At 47.6% G+C, this 19,638-nt stretch overlaps 1 protein-coding gene across 1 annotated transcript in view; it reads right to left on the reverse strand.

Annotated features, from left to right (window-relative positions):
* Nucleotides 1–233: 233 nt before the first annotated feature.
* The window catches only part of LOC139334892 (nuclear receptor coactivator 3-like), a 61,466-nt gene continuing 42,061 nt past the window's right edge, over nucleotides 234–19,638 (reverse strand). The window contains exons 3-23 of the mRNA XM_070968140.1: nucleotides 17,985–18,092; nucleotides 16,855–17,015; nucleotides 14,810–14,910; nucleotides 14,540–14,714; nucleotides 12,376–12,558; nucleotides 11,707–11,793; nucleotides 11,440–11,580; nucleotides 10,796–10,943; nucleotides 9,963–10,492; nucleotides 8,754–9,868; nucleotides 8,471–8,603; nucleotides 7,663–7,821; nucleotides 7,212–7,442; nucleotides 6,897–7,002; nucleotides 6,635–6,806; nucleotides 5,984–6,310; nucleotides 5,428–5,526; nucleotides 4,781–5,033; nucleotides 4,311–4,488; nucleotides 3,964–4,168; nucleotides 234–2,932 (exon numbers count right to left, since the gene is read on the reverse strand). Coding sequence (XP_070824241.1) covers nucleotides 2,921–2,932; nucleotides 3,964–4,168; nucleotides 4,311–4,488; nucleotides 4,781–5,033; nucleotides 5,428–5,526; nucleotides 5,984–6,310; nucleotides 6,635–6,806; nucleotides 6,897–7,002; nucleotides 7,212–7,442; nucleotides 7,663–7,821; nucleotides 8,471–8,603; nucleotides 8,754–9,868; nucleotides 9,963–10,492; nucleotides 10,796–10,943; nucleotides 11,440–11,580; nucleotides 11,707–11,793; nucleotides 12,376–12,558; nucleotides 14,540–14,714; nucleotides 14,810–14,910; nucleotides 16,855–17,015; nucleotides 17,985–18,073 — 4,605 coding nt within the window. The 5' untranslated portion in view covers nucleotides 18,074–18,092 and the 3' untranslated portion in view covers nucleotides 234–2,920. The remainder of the gene's footprint in view (nucleotides 2,933–3,963; nucleotides 4,169–4,310; nucleotides 4,489–4,780; nucleotides 5,034–5,427; nucleotides 5,527–5,983; nucleotides 6,311–6,634; nucleotides 6,807–6,896; nucleotides 7,003–7,211; nucleotides 7,443–7,662; nucleotides 7,822–8,470; nucleotides 8,604–8,753; nucleotides 9,869–9,962; nucleotides 10,493–10,795; nucleotides 10,944–11,439; nucleotides 11,581–11,706; nucleotides 11,794–12,375; nucleotides 12,559–14,539; nucleotides 14,715–14,809; nucleotides 14,911–16,854; nucleotides 17,016–17,984; nucleotides 18,093–19,638) is intronic.

Raw genomic sequence — 19,638 nt, forward strand, 5'->3', positions numbered from 1 at the left:
AATTCCCTCCACATGTCGGTGCCTCACATCCACACACCTCCCACTTCATGCAGACTGGCAGGCTCCAGCGCTTGTACTTGCAGCTCTTGTTACTGCAGTAAAACACACCTTCAGTTTCATCCACATCATGGCTGGACATTATATTTGCTTATAGACCAAACTGCGGCTGCAGGGCTGTCGAGTCATGTGTGCAAAATGACCGTGTGCAAATGCAAAAAGACAACAGACGTTGTAATGTTTAAATATAAATTTGTATTTACATCGATATTAACATCAAGAAACAAGGTAAGAAAAAAATGCAATAGTATATTACATCCTGTAATAATGACGTATGTTTCCAGGGGTGTTTTCTCTATTCTTTAGCGGCAACAATGAAGAGGAGTTTCTTTCCTTTAAAGCAAAACACACACTTTTTTTTGATATTTGTAGATTAAACTTTCATAGTCTTCATTGAGACTGGGGTTAGAAAAAAAACAAAACTCCAACCTATTATTCTGAGACATAATGACATCAATCATGAAACCTCCTTTCCAGCTTAGAAAATCTCAACATTCTCTTGTGAAATAAGCGTTTGCAGCACCACAATTCAACTGGCCATAAGATCTACAGGAAGGAAGAAACAATCACAAAGAAAAACCACCTCAGCAGAACCAGACTCATGTCTACTCTATGTCATACGGATGGGGGATAGAATATATGCAATTAAACATACTCAGTTCAACGTATATTATAGATTATGTGCAACAGTAAAAGCACACATGAGTACTTGCACGATCTACGTCAGGAACTGTTCTAAGCACTGCAGAATGACGAACAAAAATCTTTGGATTGAGCGTGTGTTCAAAGGTAGATTTCTCAACAAAAGCTTCACAGGAAATACATGAAAATAAAGGCAAACTTGTTAAAAAAAGAAAAAAAAAAGCCACCTGGAAAGAGAGATCAGTTATTAGGGACTCAAACCACTTGCTGTGTTGCTTCCATGAGGATTAAACATCTGTGAGCAAACCTAAAGGACATATGGACAGTTATACAGCCGCACTGGTTTGCTAAGAAAGCGCAGAACTCCCAGCATGGAAGCATGAGGTTAAATATCAACCCCACATACTGATAAGACATCTGGGCCCTTAGAAGCCAAACACAATCATGTGTCAACTCTTTTTTTATAGGCATGTTTTGTGTTTTTTTTTTCTGTCAAAAGAAGAATAATTTATTAAAAACAAATTACATACTAGCACCTCTTCAGCTAAGACGATGTCCCCGGAAAATAAAGAGTGCTTTCTGAGAGAAAGAAAGTGGCAGTATGAAAGAAAATCTACACGTACTGCTTACAAAAAGGAGGCCCTTCCTTTCCAACGAACAGTTAAAGTCTTGAAAATAAAAGCTGACCTATGACAGATTAAGAAAATTACACTTTTAAATATCAAGCCTTACAATCTGTGCAAAAACAGTATGTGACCTACAAAAGCATATATATATTTATATATAGTACATTTGAAGCGTATTTACAATTCATATTCACAGACAAAAGGGGGAAAAAAAAGCTCCAAACAAGACATCATGTCTAATACTGCAGTGCCGTCGTTTTGAGTAAATGATACTTCAGCTTTGTCCTCAGAGAAAAACCAGGAGGAAGGATTATTGCTAGAAATCTGCACGTCTACACTGAAATCGAACACATGCTTTCTCTTACAGTGTGAGCTCATGTACACCCAACCTCCGAATTGGCAATCAATTTGATTTCTGCGCTTGTAGTAACACTGTAAGTTGGTGCCATGTAACCAAAATATCTGCAACATCTGGATTTAAAAATTACCTCTGGAATGCTAAAACGATCGCGTCATGAATCTGTAGAAATATAAGTGGAGTTTTGAACGTTAATAGAAGTGTGTTTGCTTCAAGAGTGACTTTTAAAATGAGCTAAAAACGCTTAGTTTCTCCTGTTGTTATAAATCGGTCGGCTGTGGGCGAGAGCGTTGGACAAAATCTGTGCTTACTGCCTTTCTACTGGTTCCCGCTTTAGAACAAAGGTCATCAAGGTTACTCATTTCCAATCAACAGCCCCCCCCCCGTCACTCAGAGGAAAAGTTTGAGAACACACACACAAAAATAAACAGTAAATGTCTGCTGCTATTCATTTAATTCTCGGGTAAAGGCCTCTATATTGCCACAATCCTTTTGATGTTGGCCTTTCCTTAAAGTGCAATCAGCCAACAAGTGATTCAGTCGTACTTCAGCTCGGCGGCGTCCTGGCGGATGAAACAATGTGCTACTGCTTAATGACATTCATCTGAGTGTCACAATCTCGTCGTGGAAAACCGACTTCGCTTTACGATCCTTCAGGAGCGGCAGAGAGGCGGCGGGTAAAACCCCCACAGGGTTCACGAACACGGGAGGAATCCCGCGTTTCCAATCTGAGCACAGCTTCATGGTACATTCGACAAAGGAGGGGAGGTCTTCACGCGCTCGTCCCTGTTCGAGTCTGCCATCGACTCAAGCGTCTCGCCGTTTGGTCCGGCGAGTGGCGTGTGTTTACTGAGGCACACACACACACACCGCTCATAAAGAGAGGAATATTAAATCTACAGTCTACGAGAGGAATCACAGAGCTGTGCATGTGACTGTTTTAGGACTGATGCGTTCATGAGCGTTAATGTGTCACAGTGTTTCTGATTCTGACGAATGCTGTGTCCTTCCAGGTATGAATGTGACAGCCGGTCTGTCTTCCTCCAGGGAGCCAGACTGCCATGACTGGCCGCAAGTCCAAAAGAAGGTTCGCTCCCCCTTCTGGTGGGAGTGCAGCACTACACATAGACACATACACACACACACACACCGCCTGGTCCTCCACACGCTCCAGTGCTGCAGCCGCGTCCTGTCTCTGGATGGAGACACAGTGAGACAAACGCCTCTGTTGTGACGTTCAGCAATATTTCTAGATTGAAGGGAGGAAAAGAGGAAAAAGTGAATCAGACAGGAAAGCGTCACAATTTATCAAGTCTACCTTAAAACAATCCTGACAAGCCCTATGGATCTGGAAATGGTTATTGGTTGGTGTAATTGTTCCTCTTGTCCATAGCAGGTGCAAAGAAATGAGTCTGACGGCTGGGCATCGAGTGGGTAATGTGTATCCTTCAAAGTTAGTCTTTTCAGAATAAAATGTCCTCTTCTTGTTTCTACAGACAGCAGCCAGGTTTCCATCCAAATACTGCCTCACACAACAGAATCTCCAGAAAATCAGCAAAATAAAATGCCAATTAATGAGTGTTCCCATCCATTACAGTTATCATTAGTCATTTGCAAATAAAAACTGTGTTCCTGAGCCCATGTGTTAATATCTTTTATATAATCATGTGTTCACAAAGTGGTGAACCTCGCTCCATCCTCGCTTGTGAGCGCCTGAGCCTTTCCAGGATGCCCCTTTCATACCCAATCACGATACTATCACCTGTTACCAATCAACCTGTTTACCTGTGGAATGATCCAAACAGGTGTTTTTGGAGCATTCCACATCTTTCCCAGTCTTTTGCTGCTCCTGTCCAAACTTGTTTGAAACATGCTGCTGCATCAAATTCAGAATAAGCAGATATTTACAAAAAATCAATGAAGCTGATGAGGTAAAATGAGGTACTGTTTCCAGTTGAGTATTATGTCAAAAAGGAGTCAAACATTTCACGTATGTCACTTCACTGTCCTTTACTGCACTTTGCTTTTATGAGCTGCAGCAGCAGGATAGCAACACAAAGCTGAAATTTGGAACTAAAAGACTGTAAATTTGGGTGACACCCACTCGATTTAATAAACTCAGACTTGTTTCTTTGCTCCTTCTTTTGGCAGAGGGAATGTCTCAGCAGGCTGTAACCCTTTCGGTGAACATATGGGCGTGTCAGTATTCAGATAAACCTGAAAAATGCAAACCCTTCCTTTAAGTATTCACACTCTTCTCACACTTATCTCTGGACCTACCTGATCAGGCCCCATAGGCATACGTCCCATCACCATTGGGTTCATACCCATCTGCCCTCCCATCTGGCCCATGTGACCTCCTCCTCCGCTGCCTGGCATGCCCCCATTCATCATCATGCCCCCATACTGGCCTGGATTCCCCTGCTGCCCAAACTGCTGCTGCCCTGGAGGTCCCTGCTGCCCAAACTGCTGTTGAGGGTACGAACTGATGAAGGAGAACAACAGGAAGGAAGGAGGAAGGGTTTCACTGTCACTGCGCACAATCAAGATAAGAAAAACTGAAGCCAAACTTTCTCCCTGATGGTTTCTACCAGCACGCTCCTGTTGTAATGTGTGTGATTTCATACCTATTACGTCCCATGCCTCCTTGCGACCAGCCTTTCATATCTGTGCTCTGGTATATGGGACCGCCCTGTGGGTGCTGTTGCATCATGGGGTTTTGTGGTCCCAGGCGGCCGGGCATCATGGCGTTAGGAGGACTGCCGCCTGACGGGCCGAACGAGGGGTCTCCCTGCTGGCCCATCCCTGTGGAGATAAATCACCCAGCCTCAGCTGACTCCTCTCTCCACAGGAAACAGATAATGATACAGAGTGAAAAATAAAGACGGCAATCCTGTAGCCTGGAGTGTGTTCTGATACTTACTATCCCTTCAATAACTATGTTTAGTCTGATCATTAAAAACAAGAGAATGCACTGGGGAGGGCTCCTCATAAATGTTGCTTTTTGACATAAATCTGCACGATGAAGCCTGCAGTGCACAGACTCACCTGCAGGGAGCAGTATTATTGTACTGGTCACAGGGCTTGGTACACTCACCATAGTTCCCACCGTATCCAAACTGCTGGGGGCCCGGCTGGCCCATGCTTGGCCCTCCCATAGGGTTGTCCATGCCGCCGGGAGCCGTGACGTTTGGAGGAGGACTGAATCCTCCTGCGGCTGCAGCAGCTGCGGCCGCTGCCTGCTGCTGCTGCTGCTGCTGCATCAGCATCATCATGCGCTGCCGTCTCATCTGCATGGTGACCATCTCCCTGCTGCGCTGAGCCATCATCTGAGCGTTGAGGAAGCCCGGCTGCACAAAACAAACATAATCAAAGAGCTGAATATATTTGGAGCTTAAATAAAATACATGTTATAAAATATGCAACATATAATGTTAAACATGGGTCAGTAAGTCTATGATGCTATTTTAAATTTGACTAAACCACAACAGTTAAATAACTTGAGGGAGCTGCATCATTTGACAGTTGCATCAAAGATATGTTTAAGAGTTGTATGTTGTATGTATGAGAGTATTTTTAATGTAACTGTGGCAACTATGGAAACTTCCAGATTTCTAGGATCCATAATCTGACGTACGACTGCCAAACAGACTCATGTGCGTGTGTGAGTGTATGGATATGTGGACAGACTGATATTAAAACAAAGTAATTGACGTTGAGTCTCATATAAACAGAAGCATCTACCTGTCCTCCCATGCCAGGCTGCATGCTGGGCCTCATGCCAGGGTTGCCTCCTGGATTCTCCATCTTCATGCCCATGCCCTGTCGTGTCTGATTCATGAACTGAAAACAGTGGAGCAAATGTTACTGACCCTTTCACGCTGCATATTTACACATAAACTACACATGCAGTATATACAACATAGATGGAGTACTACTAACACAATAAATCTTCTTCTAATCAGACCTCACAACTCCAGGATGTGGTTTTCAAAATAAAAAGACATTAATAGCAGGTGACATATGATTTTCCAAGTTCCTATTAATCCATTTGTTCATTTCTAGCTGTTGTAACGTTGCATCACTGACATGTTTTGTCACTTTTCTTGCAGATGTGAGAAAGTCCTGCACTGATTTAATGTGTATATTATACGTACACCAAAATCTGTAATTCTTCCAAAGTGTACACACTACACTGTAACACGGTTAGTTAAGAATTAGTACCATACTGGGACAACTGGGACACAAGCTAATTGTTTGCATGTAAACTGATGAACCAGTGAGCTTCCTGTATTCATACCTGCTGCCCCTGCAGCCTCTGTTGCAGCTGGAGCCTCATGGGCTTGTTAGCAGTCATCATCCTGGGTCTCATCATGTTGGCACGTGGGTGTCCCATGCCGCCCATTCCACCCATCCCGGGGAAGCTGCCACCTTGGCCCATCTGAGGAAGCATGGGCCCAAACCCCCCTTGCTGGGCCTGTCCCTGCATGGGGTTCCCTCCATAGCCAGACTGCATCGGCATGGTGGGGGGTCCGGGATAGCCCTGTCCATAGAGAGGCTTCTGGTCCAGCACCATGGACGGGTCCTGGCCTGGAAAAGGCTCCATCTGCTGCTCAGCTCCCTGATTCTGGAGCAGACAGGACAAGAGGACAAAAAGAGAAGTTTGTCAAACTTCTCCTTCTAATTGATTAATTTCCAACTGGTTGGCTCAGTAATTGTCTTTGTCTAAGCAGCACAGACAGATCCCTGTGGGCTCATCTATCTCCCTTCAGTAAAAGAACAGTCTGAACACGGTGAGTCATGACTGAAATATCTAATGCAAAGATGAACGTAAGGTTCATCTATGAGTCATGATATGCAGCCTCATCATATCTCCTTTTACTTTACTTCTTGAGGGACCTAGAAGACCACAGCGCTGTTAATCCAACTCTTATCTGTTCTGATGACCCACCTGGCTGACGAGGTCTGGGATACCCAGGGCTCGGTCTATCTCCTCCAGAGCGATGCCATCCGTGTTATTCAGCAGAGAGTCCAGCTGGTCCAAAAGCGCCCGCTCATCGCTCTGACCCTCACTGGTGGTGGGAGGCACGAGGAGATCATCCAAGGTGTTGCCAAACTGGCGTCTACAAGGCACACAGACACCATAACACTCAGTATAAACTGCCTCCTGAGCTCACTGCAGCTCATCAGGAATTAATACGGACCACACTGACCTGTTACCCTCCATGCCCATTAAAGTGTCTGGCCAGGATGGGGACTGGTTGGGTTGGCCCTGCTGGCTGAAGGGGCTCATACCCATGCCCATGTCAGCAGAGCCTCCTGCACCACAAAGACAACACAGAGCCTGTTAGCATGGTGGCGTTAGCATTGTGATTGTTCAGCCTCACAGAGTCACTTGTACATCTTTGGACTCTTATCCTATATTTCCGATATTTTCACACTTCTTCCAGCTTTTTCGGTGCATCATGTCACACAGCTGTGTTCATGATAAGTTTTCAAACACCTGGCACCAGTAATAACAGACGTACCCATTTCCATGAGCTGTTGCTGCAGCATAGACCTGGTGCCCGGTACGCTGTTGGAGCGGCTCACCATTGGCCCAGACATCATGCCCTTGCTATTGTTGTACTCCATGCCTGGGCGCATCATGGAGGGATGTCCTGCTGAGCCCACAGGGCTGGCACTGGAGCGGGGCATGCCCCAGTCCCCTGACCCCCCCATGGGAGACCTCTGGGGAACCATGCCCCTATTCATTGGTCCTGGTAATACATAAACAGCAGATGTGCATGTGTCAGTGTCATGAAAGTGTTGACGGAGAGCAGTGTGGCTGCAGCTTATCATCTTAAATCTGTGTTTACAAAGTGTAACGATCATCTCATAATAGGATACAGCTAATTCAAATATAAAGGATCTAAACTGGGTAACTAATGGAGATGAGAGAAAATGTGCTGAAAATACGTGAACCACTTAAACACACACCCATGTTCCCTGGGTAGCCGTCTGGGCTGCCCATCATGTTCTCCTGCTTGATGAGCATGGGGCGTCTACCTGCTCCTCCAGGCCCACCTGGAGGCTTCCCATCCATGGACATGGCCCTCTGGAAGGGCCCCCGAGGCCCTGGACCTACTCCTGGATTGCCTGTACACAAAAAGTATGAACACACTGGTCACACACACACACACACACTTCTCTGTCTTCCTCAATAGTAGGGAGAGTAATGTTTGTGCCGCATGAAATGAGGTAATATGGGAAAAATAATACCTCAGTACCCTCTGAGCATTTTGAAAATATTGATATCTTATAAACAGGAATGCAGAAGAAGTAGAATTTACAGAGTGAGGATATATAAATGCAGATTTTTTTCATAGAACCAGTTCACTGCCCCTTCAAATCGTGCTTATTCAGAATGGGCTGACTATTATCAAGCTGCAGAGCCGGAGGGTCTAGTTCAAGACTGTATGTACGCACCACTGTTTTTTCCCCTTCTTTAAACTTTATTAACAACACAGTAGTCACAGCTTTTACTATCAAGCATTACATTTGTGCACAAATATTTGAATTTTCTAAATTAAATGAAGCGTTATTCCTAAAAAGCAAGGCTAAAAAATAGTGAGGCTTTTATTTGTAGCATGAAGAGCAGAAATGAAGCTGTAGAAATGAAACAAATCTCAGAAAGGCAACAGAGTATCACTGGCATTTTATATTAATGTCATCACAAATGATGTCATGACACCGGCCCTGCATGTAACTGCTATTTCTTATAGGCACTGGTCCTTGATCCACTTACCCTGCAGACTGTCGTCAAGGCAACCCTGCGGTTTGCTTCCTGTGTCGTTAGCCCCTCCACCTCCAGCTTGATCCGGGTAAAAGTCAGAGCTCGAACCCCTCAAATCTCCGAGGATAGACTCCAGGTTGTGCAACTGAACGATAAATATGGGTCAAATTAGTCATTACGTGAATGAAGATTCACATTCATCCAGATGAAACAGCACTGTGTGGTTCGCTAAATGTCAATAACGACATCACAGCTGCAGTTATCCAATCATGTCTTAACAAGGAAGCAATCTTACGTCATCAGGTGGCTCTGACTTGATCTTGCCCTCAGGATGTTCGGGTGCAGGGCCGGGTCCAGATCCAGGGCCGCCCCGTGCGGGGCCGCCAGCGGCCCCTGGGGCTCCCTTTCCATCCAGCTCTTCGAGCTTAGGCTTGACATCTGCTGTCTCTTTGGAATCATCCTTGTTGAGGAGGTAGTGAAGGAGGGCATGCGTCTTCTCCTTCTTGGGGCTATGCTGCTCCTGCTTGGGCTCCGTCATCGCGGGCCCGGTCCCGGCCCCTGATCCTCCCGTTCCAGCCTCACCGCTTTCCTGGCTCCCCAGCGACACCTTTCCTGTAGCTTCGGCTGTGATCTTAGCTACTTCATCTGGGGTGTTGCCATTTTGAAGAAGCTTGTGGAGAATCTTGTGCTTTTCTTGCAGCGAGCCTGTGTAGTGGGCTGACGACAGTGATGTTGACACACCTCCTGGGCCGGTTGCCTGGCCCTGATTGGCACTGGCTGAAGAAGAGGAGGAGACCCCAGTAGATGAGGGGCTAGTCATGCCCCCGGTGGGGTCCTTACTGTCTGAGCCTGCAGGGGTGCTGCTGCTGGCTGGTGGAGGTGGTGCAGGGGGCCCTGTTGGTCCGTTGCCACCCATTCCCAGCTCCTCAGTGGGGGAAGTCAGCAACTGCAGCAACTTCTTATGCCCCTTACTGTCTGGCACCCTTCGAGGGGGTTCAGAGCTCGCCACCCCCGCCTCATTGCTTCCCTCTCCAGACTCTTTAGTTGCTGTAGCTGCCTGGCTGTCTGGTCGGTCTCCAGAACTCTCAGCCTGAGGATGCTGATGATGGTGGTGATGGTGCATGGGGTGGTGGTGGTCGCCGGGCCCAGGCCCTAAGCCTCCCGCTGGGCTTTTGGAGCCGTCTTGGCCTGGTTTGGCAGGCTGACTGGGCTGAGAGGAAGAGGAGGAGTGGACGCTGGGAGAGCTGTCTGGTTTAAGGGCTGGCGAGGGGGACGTTAGGGTTGAGGGAAGGGAGCTCCCTACTCCTTCACTGATTGCTTGTAGGGCATTTAGGGAGCTGCTGGAGAAGGTGGTGGTGCTCCCCCCACTTCCTCCACCACTGACAATGCCACTCATGGGAGAGTGTATGCCTGTAAAGGAAAAAAACAACTCAAATTAACCCAAACAAAAAAAAGTCAATGAATAAACAGCTGATACTAAACTACTAGACAGCAATTAGCTTACCTCCAGGTGAGAACTGGTTGGCCCCCATCTTTGGGCTCCCTCGGTTCCGGGGTGACATCAGGAGTCCCTGCTGGGGGCCGCCCATTCTGGGGCTTCCCGAAGGACTATTCATTCCACTCAGCCCAAACCCTCCGCTGCTCTGAAACGGGGGCTGCTGTGGGTGCTGCTGCATGCCTTGGCCCGGGTGATTCATGGGACCTATCTGATTCATCTGATTCATGTGCCCCACTTGATTCATCTGCCCCATCTGATTCATCTGCATCATGCGGTTGCCCATGCCTCCACCTCCACTTCCTCCTCCGCCGTTCCCTCCGTACATAGGGCCAGCTCCCATTGGACCCATGTGACCCATGTGGCCCTGCTCGTTCATGCCGAAGCCCCTGCTCATGCCGCCCATGCCCCCCATCCCCATCCCCCCACCAGTGTTCATGTTCATTTGGGCATTGGGGTTGGGGCCTCCCATGCCCTGTTGTCTCATAGTGTTCGGCATCATGCTCCCACCCTGAGCTGAGCGGTAACCGTTTGGTTCTCTGTGTGGAAGGAAAACAAAAACAAGGTTTGACAAAATGCAAAAAAAAAACGCTGTGTCTCCCACATTAACCGCTCTCAGACTGTCAGTATGAATGCAGCTGAAGTACCAGTTCCTGTGCGGAGTCTTCTCACTGTTCACAGACCGTCAGGGTATAAAAGCTACTTCAGCAGCTACTTCAGCTGTTGAATGCCTTGGCTGCCTGGCATAGATATGCTGGAAGTGATTTTTAGTCAATACAGCAAATGACACATCCTTTGCTGTGTTTGAATGGAGTGTTATGTGTGTATTTTCAGTTCCTGACCTCTGTAGTAGGTGAGTGGAGATGAAGCCTTGCGGCTCGTTGCTCATGGGGTGACGGTAGAGCTTGCTCTTGGTCTGGGCTGTGACTGGAGTGCCGTCAGACAGGGAGAAGCGGTACAAGGGTGTCTCAGCGTGACCCTGCAGAAAGGCTGCACGGACAGATAAAACGACAAATTAACACCCTGAAACACTTATCTGATAACAAAGGTCATCAATCTCTGCCTATATGTGAACTCTGTGATTACAGTGAGGATCAATGTAGCGCTCAAGACATTTGTATTCATGAGATCAATACTGATGCATGAGGTGCGTGCGTGTGTTTATGTATTTAACCAGAAGGTCTCATTAAGATTCTTTCTGTCTGGCGGCCTGGCCAGGACAGGTAGCAACAACAAATTAAAATTAGTTCATTTCAGTCAGACATATATAGCACTGTAAGAGAGAAGAGTGAACAGGCCGCTGAGTAAACAGTTAATTAAATGCAGCTACATCCTGATGATTCTGCCTCCAGCTCTTTCATTGTGGATTTAACAGCACTTCACAAAATGAACTCACTAAGTTTGAAGTACTTCAGCAGTGACTCTAGATGTGTGTGTGTGTGTGTGTGTGTGTGTGTGTGTGTGTGTGTGTGTGTGTGAGACCCACCCTCATGGTAGTGGCGTTTGTGTGACCAGGGCTGCCCGTCACTGTGCTGAAGGAACATCTGAATGCAACGCCTCAACAAATCCTCCCAGCCTGGACGCATCGACGCTCGCAGAGAGTTCTGGTCGATCTGGATCAGTTTACCTGCCGGGGAGGACAGAAGGGGGACAAGTGGAGGGGAGGGGGGAAGGAGACGCAAGAGGGATGAGTCAAACCTGTTCATGGATAAAGATTTAACGTCGTGAGCATTTAGGGGGCACAGCTCCTCACCTGAGAGCTCGTGCCTCGTATTGAAACTCTCTGTTCGCTCCATGGCTGTCACCCGACGGGCCACACAGATCATACATGACTGAAGGTCTGCAGGAGACAGGAGACAAGTGTCAGCGGCGTTTCATGATAATTACATGGAGTAACAGCTCTTTGTTTTTCACTGAAAAATGCTTCTCTAGCCCTCTCCTCTGGTTTGCACTCAGCACTTTCAACAGGTGTCAGGTGTGTGTAATCGAGAGGACGACGATGGTCCTGTAATCAAAATGTTCACATTTTGCACATATCCCTTCTCTTTGTATCTTCGGAGCCTCTTCTAGTATGTCTGTCAGTCTGTAGGCATTTTTTCCGAACATATTAAACCAGTTTTAGCAGATTTTATGTCTCCATGCATTCAAAATCTTCTCCTTGCAGAAGGGAACTTAGTGGACATTTGATACTCCTGCTTCATCTGGACTTTAAACTCATTTAATTTGAACACAGAGAAACTTCCTTCCTTTGGTAGATGAAAGTGAAAACAGCCTTCTAGTGTCAAAACTCCAAGTGAACAATAAGCAAAACATATTTGTGAGTGTGGGGGAACACAGATAAATGTGTTTTTTTCAGCATTTTAGAATAATATCCCCTAATCATGACCTCGAAGTGTGTAAATCTGCAGATTTGCCGGCGTACCTTCCCCCTCCTCGATCATGGCCTTGGGCTGGGTAAGAGCGAAACACTGCATGGTCTCGTAGCGCGGCCCTCCTGGCCCCTCCTCCATGGGGCCGTGGGCGTGGCCGAACTTGACCAGCATCCGGCAAGTGAAGGTGTGACTCTTCTGTCGGGCCGCCTCGCTTCCCCACGACACTCCATTTACTGAAAGGAAAGCAAACAAACAAAAATAAATTCACACTCTGGCATAAAATGGAATTGAGCATATAACTCCTGGGACTGAAACCCAAATGTAGCTATGTATGGATTCAGCTCACACCCTTTCCTGCCGTGGATCCACACGCACACACAGTACAAACAAACAAACCACACTGCAACATGTATTTTCCCTCTTAAATTGAGAAGCAGAAGCCTCTCCTGCTGTTCAGATCCCTGGCTAAATGGACCATGGGATTAATGTAGCCAAGGTGTCGATTTCCAATATCTCTCCCTCTCAGTCTGCTCTACAGCGGGCAGAGGCCAGGGACACTCAGCCATCTATCCTCATTTAGGCCCTGACTCCTCATCACAGCACACACACACACACACACACACACACACACACACACACACACACACACACACACACACACACACACACACACACACACACTCATTTAGACGGGGGTCACCTTCACAGGGGAGAGGGAGGAAGGGAAAGAGAAGGGAGGCAAACTTCAGAAAGGCAACCAACTGTCCTCCAAGGTCTGTGTGAAGCCTTATCGGGGCCTTGAGTTGGCTGGAGGTTTTTGTCTGGCAGGTGCAGGGAGGATACAAGAGAGGACCCAGGAGAGTGAGGCATGCTGTTGTTGGGGGGGCTAACTGATAGTAAGAGGTGATTTAACAAGGCCTTGGGTTTCTCTCCTCGACAGAGAAAACCCAGCACAGTCGCTGCGGCCGACACCTCCCATCAGACACAATTAGCCAACAACCAGGCAAGACAGAGGGGGTCAAAAAACACACCGGCCAGCAACAAAAGCTCACTTCATGTTTTGTGCATTGGGCGCGCGCCTGTTTTTGTTCGCATACGTGTGTCTTGGGTGTGTGTATTTAACTGTAGCTGGCGTGGTCAGCGGTCACCCCACAGGAATGTGCAGCGAGAGCGTATTTCATTCATGGGTCCAAAAGATAATGAAGGGGCAGAGCAGCAGAGCGAGACACAATGAGGGGTGGGAGAGCGGCGAGAAGCAGGTTGAGAAACAGACAACCACAATATTCATCTTAGTAGGCAGCCATATTAAGTATGAATGAGGCTGAGAAGGAGTGAGTTGAGAGAGAGAGGCACAAGGGACGCTCAGAGGAAAAGTAGATAAAGATGAGTTTTAAAAGATAAAAAGAGTGAATGAATAAAGGAGCGTGCAGGGAAAAGGGAGGAATAAGTGAGCGAACGTGTCAATGACACGTCGCAGCCGCCGCTGCTTAGGAACATTACTGCGGAGTTAATCGAGTAGCAGGTTCAGTCGAGCACATATATCCATAATTAATCAGCTTTATAAATAGTGCTCTGTGCACACACTCATGGGCTCGCACATACACGCACACACACACCGCCAGCATCTTCAAACAAAATGAAATCAAATTACTGACATATATGCATGTAAATATATACAATAAGACATACACATGCACATGCAAACACACAGTGAATTAGGCAGAGGGAAGTGTGGAGGTGCATTATTCAGCAGTAAGTAGTTTCCAGATGGCTGCCATGGGATCTGAATAGAGCTCAGGCCTGTTTTACACTGTCTGGACCACTGAGTGTGACTGACAGCTGCGCTACGCTCTGCCTGCTTAGCGCCGAGTGGGTGGGTGCTCCTGTGCACATGTGTGTTTTGTCAGGTGTGTGTGTGTGTGTGTGTGTGTGTGTGTGTGTGTGTGTGTGTGTGTGTGTGCATTTCTAAAAAGTTGTCATGCACACGCGAGCAGGCTTCCCAGGAGCTCCTCATTATAATGAGAGAAAAAGTTGAGAACGGAGGAGCGTGAATAAATAAGTGAGCGAGTTTACGCTGACGTGCGCGCGGAGTTGTTGTAACCTCTCACACTTTGCTTCGTACCTCGGCCCTGTGGAAGATGTCAAGCAGGGTTTACTCCTGAGCAGCTTCCCTGTGAGTGTGTCTGTGTGTGTGTAAGTGTGTGTGTTTCTCACTGTTGGTCTTGGGCAGGTTCTTGTGGAACTCCTCCCTGTCGTCCTCATGGAGAATATTGTACGCGCTGGTGTTTATGAGCTCCTCCTGTTTGTACTGCAGGTACTGCGTCACGTTGTCCGACACGAACACGATGCTTCCCTCCCGGTTCACCACAAACAGGAAGCCGTCCAGAGCCTGAGAGCGCAGCGACAGGAAGTCAACACAGGCCAGCCGGCCAATCAAAACGTTGGATGAATACTGACTGAGTGGTGGTGGAGTGCTAGCCTCACCTGCAGCAGGAGCGGCCCCAGGTGGTCCTTGTCGATGACCCCCTGACCTGTTGAGGACACGTCTGACTTCTGGACGTCGTCGTCGTTGGATGAAGCTTTTCCTGTAGGGGACGAGAGGGTGGGGAAAGAGACGAAGCGCGTTACAACAAAAACACCAAAAACAGCAATTTCAAGCCCAGCTGCCTACAAAGAAGCAAAAAAAGAGCAAAGGAGAAACACAAGGTGAGAGCAACGATACCTGGAACTGGAAGAAAGAGCCAGTCATTCACTACTCAGGCTGCACCAGCAGGGGGCAGCGTTTCTCAATCTTCCCCCTTTTTTTTCTTTTTTTGGGGGGGATTTAAAACTACAGGTGAGGAGGGAGACGGACGGAGGCAGGTTTCTCTGAGGAGCCCGTCAGGAGGAGTAGAGGGCTGGGTGCATGTGGAGCAGGTAGCAGCCGTCCTCATGCTTTATATTCAGTGTCAGACTCTGAGGGACTGTCTGGTAGGCTGGGGCTGAGAGAGAGAGAGCGCGGGAGAGAGCTAGAGAGGCTCTGGAAGCTGTAATGGTGCAGGGGCAGGAGCTGAGGCTCCTGAATTAATGGAGGGGCTGAGTCTGAGAGAGGGAAAGAAAGACAGACAGATAAAGAGAGAGAGAGGGAGACAGCAAGGACCAGCTGAAGCAAAGGGACGTGGACGGAGACGACGCCGACAGAAAGCGGCCGGCGTTTTGGTTGTTGTATTAATGCAGGGCTTGGTCTAAGAAAGAGGCGGGGGCTGCTCGACTACAGGAATCATTCTATCTGATTAGCTCCCAAGGGGCACAGATACCCACACAAAGAAAAAAAAAGCCATTGCTGCCTTCAGCCAGGCACTGTGAAGTTAGGTAGAGAAGGAGTGAGAGAAAGGGGGAGAGGAAAGAGAGGGAGAGGCTGCACTCCATCAGTTCACTCAGTATCTTAAGATGCTGGGAGCAAACCTGAAGATGCTGCAACTCATTGTGCTGCAATACAGATGAGAAGGGGGGGGAAACAGAAGAGGAGGAAGATGCAAGAGCAGAGCGCATTAAATCCAAGAGAGATGAGAAAGAGGAGAGACTGATGGAGAAAAGAGCAGAAATGAAGACGGGCAGAAAGAGCAACTGAAAGTGAGAGGAGGAGAAGAGGAACAGGTAGAAAGCCAGATACGAGCCTAAACGCCTGTGTCATTTCTGTCTTCACTTCCTGTAACTATGGCAACCTGTCAGCAGCCAGTCAGGGCCAGCTGTAGCCTCTTCCCCTTCCTGTCGAGGTGGCAGACGCTGACTGAGCCGAGTGGAGACAAAAATTCGCCACCGGCTCTCCCCCTGATCTCCACAAATTCACCTTGAATGGAAAAAAATTACGCTGGCACAGTTCTGAATGTAAGACTTCAAATATGTCCAATCTGCACTGATGGTGCATCTGCGAGATTCTCAGCCTGCAGCTTTTGAAAGTGTTCGCAGGAGAAATCAATGACCGCCGCATAACGGAGACAGAACTATGACAATAGCAGCTGTAACAGAACTAATAATTTGGCAGTTCAGTAGAATGGATGGGCATGTGATTACCTGCAAACGTCCAATTAAACAGCCCCTGGCGAGGCCAGCAAACAGCTGTGTATGCCCGTAAGACAGACAGACAGACAGACAGACAGACAGACAGACAGACACACACACACACACACACACACACACACACACTCACACATGAATGACAGGTTCACAAAGCATTGCCAGTGTTTCCTCCCAAACATAAACAGTTGAGGCTGTGAAATTTGTGGGAGATGAATGACTGATTCGTCCTTGCACCTGGGCTCTGAGGAGACACGTGTGTGTGTGTGTGTGTGTGTGTGTGTGTGTGTGTGTGTGTGTGTGTGTGTGTGTGTTAAACCCCCAGCTGTCTCTAACCCACCACCTCTCTCTCCACAACACCTTTCCCAATGCTTCCCACACACACTTCTCCACAGTCCATCTGACTTGCAGAGCACCTGTCCGGCTCCGGCTCTCGGGAGCCTTTAGCATCTCGGACGCCCGCGTCCACTCACCCTGCTCTTTGATCTGCCGGATCTGGCGCACCGTCTCTTTGAGGATGGCACATTTGTCTGGTTTGACGTTGAAGCTGTCAATGTCGCTGAGGTTGGCGGATATCAGCTCCGCTAGCTCCTCTATGTATTTGCTCTCCTGCTCCCGTCGCTTCCTGTCACACCTGCAGAGGGCAACGTGCAAAGATTAAAGCTAAGCTAACGCTACTCCAGTGCTCATATTATGAGTGCTGTTTTTATATTTGAAAGAACTGTGGCTGCAAGTAGCAAGTCCAAAATTTCCAGTAGAAAAATCCTCAGCGGTTTTTATTGTCACTGGGACACACTGACTGTATATGCTGATAGCAGTAAGTGGACAGTACTGAAGCACGCTTGCAGTACTATCCACATTTCTTGCCGAGAGTTAGATGAGAAGATTGACAGCACTCTTAAGTCTGTATGTTAAAAATGAAGCTATAGCCGGCAGCCTGTTAGCTTAGCTTAGCATTAACACTGGAATAAGGGGGGTTTAGCTAGCCTGGTGAGAAGCTATAGGTCATATACTGGACTATTCCTTGGATGGTTGCGGTGACTTGCTAAGCTAAGCTAACTGGTTGCTGACTGTAGCTTCATACTTAGTGACGGTGGGATCAATCTGACTCAACATGAAAGCAAATAAGTATTTCTTCAAATGTCTCGCTTCTTTAAAAACTACATTACATTAAGTCTGTGCTCTTTGGCCTGTCTAGGTCTGTATTTTATAGACTTTTCAATACCTGAAGCCTGACAAAGATCCGACTGGGATCAAAATGTTGCCCACTGAAATAAATCTGTGGTTTGGAGTCAGTGTGCAGGCGTATTTTATTTACTGTCATATTGTCGCCATCCTGGAGAGAGCAGATTTTAAACTCAATGAGACTTTTACAAGGTTTAATAAAGTAAAGAAAGAGTGAAAAGAAAGCTATTTATTGAGAAGTACTGAAAGTCAGTCTAAAAGGTGCTTTTTCCTAATAAAACTACAAACAAAACCCCCTTAAATTTAGGTTCAAATTTAGGGTCTTACTCATCACGGCACACAAAGCAGCTACATGGCCCGGACTAGAGACACCACTGACCCAGTAGCCCACTTTCTTGTGCTGATCAGCCACACTCACCCCAGACCAGGCGTGTCGCAAGTGGAGAGCTTGCGTTTCCGGTTTTCTGAGCTCAGAGGCTCCATGGAGTTCTCCCCCAATCCGCTCATCGTGTACACATATCAGCACCTGAGAGGAAGGAGTGCACACACACAGGTGTAAATAAGGCTTTAATGGAGGCAGAGAAGGGATTATATCGTCCCTATTAGCCCTTTAGCTCTTATTATATAGGTAATTGTGAAGGGAAGAAGACATGGGAATCATCCTTTTGAACTCAGCAAAAATAAGCAACACAGAGGCAGGTTGTAAAGTGGATACAGTGCAAAACAGTACACAGCAGGCTAAAATATGCTTATATCATGCAAATCGTATTCTCCTGGCAGATACTGACGAACATAAACATGTCTCGTCTGCCTCCTCCTCAAAAAAAGACAGTAAGCATGTGAGGTTGTGTTTGTGTGTGTGGGCCTGTGCATGTATGAGTTCATCAGCTCATATGGTGTACACACACACACACACACACACACACACACACACACACACACACACACACACACACACAGGATTAGCAGTGTCTCTGATGATAAGCCACGCCGCACAACTAACCCCGTTAGACAGCCGTCTGTCTCCCATAATGCATCATATTTCGTCTCCAGGAAGTGAGCTGATAAAGGTTGTGGGGAAGAGAGGCAGATGGGACGAGAGGAGGCGTGGAGGAGTAGGAGGAGGAGGAGGAGGAGGAAGAGCACGGAACAGAGGGAAGAAACCGAAGAAATGAGGGAGGAGGGAGAAGCCAGTGCTGTGAAGTGGGCTCTGATTGGTCACTTTCTTTGCCACAGTGACAGCAGCTGACACTGGGGAAAAGGTAGGAGGGAGGGAGGGAGGAAAGAGAGCACAGAGGAGGGGAGGGAAGAGAGGATGGAGGATGGAGGAAGGGAGGGAGGAGAGGAAAGTAAATGAAGGGGAGAGAGAGAGAGCACAAATATAGTGGGAGACAGAGGATATACAGAGAAAATGCAGAGGAAGAAAAAATAAAGGGGGGGATGAGAGGGAAAAGAGGCGGCGGCAGGAGGAGGGAGCGAGCTGAGAGAAAGAGAGATAAAGGCATGTCAAAGAAAGACAGGAGGGAAGGGGAACAGGTGAGAGGGGAAGAAGAGGAGGAGGAATTAGAGGAGGAGATGTAACATCCAGGCCTGTCTAGTGTGTGTTTTGAATGCATGTGTGGCGCACAGAGTGGGCAGAAAGCCTCCGGTACCCCTCTTAACCTTCACAGCCAGAGCGCCTTTTTCATTCCATTGATTACATGGTTATCCTCTGACCAGAGCGCTGCCTCTCCTGCATAGCAAATCAGGCCAACGGCAGGGGAGAGATGCCGGCCTGTTATTTAATCACCATGCACCATCATCTCAGGCTCCTTCTTGTGGGATCAGAGCAGTCGGCGAAAATGTCTGATTGGGTTTTTTTTTTTTTTTTCTTTCTTTCTTGGATAGTGAATGTTCTAATCTTCAGTCATGTGCGCTTGGCTCGCAACAAGATCATATCCGGCTGCGGTGAACACACCTTCTTATTGAGACTGAATCAATATGAGGGCTGCTTTCATGCACGTCTTCGAGACCAGGTGAAACACAAGTGTATTCCCTTGCAAGACAACAAGGGGGAATACTCATAAATCTTC

Source organism: Chaetodon trifascialis, chromosome 8 (genome assembly GCF_039877785.1).
Source record: "Chaetodon trifascialis isolate fChaTrf1 chromosome 8, fChaTrf1.hap1, whole genome shotgun sequence".
Taxonomy (NCBI): Eukaryota; Metazoa; Chordata; class Actinopteri; order Chaetodontiformes; family Chaetodontidae; genus Chaetodon; species Chaetodon trifascialis.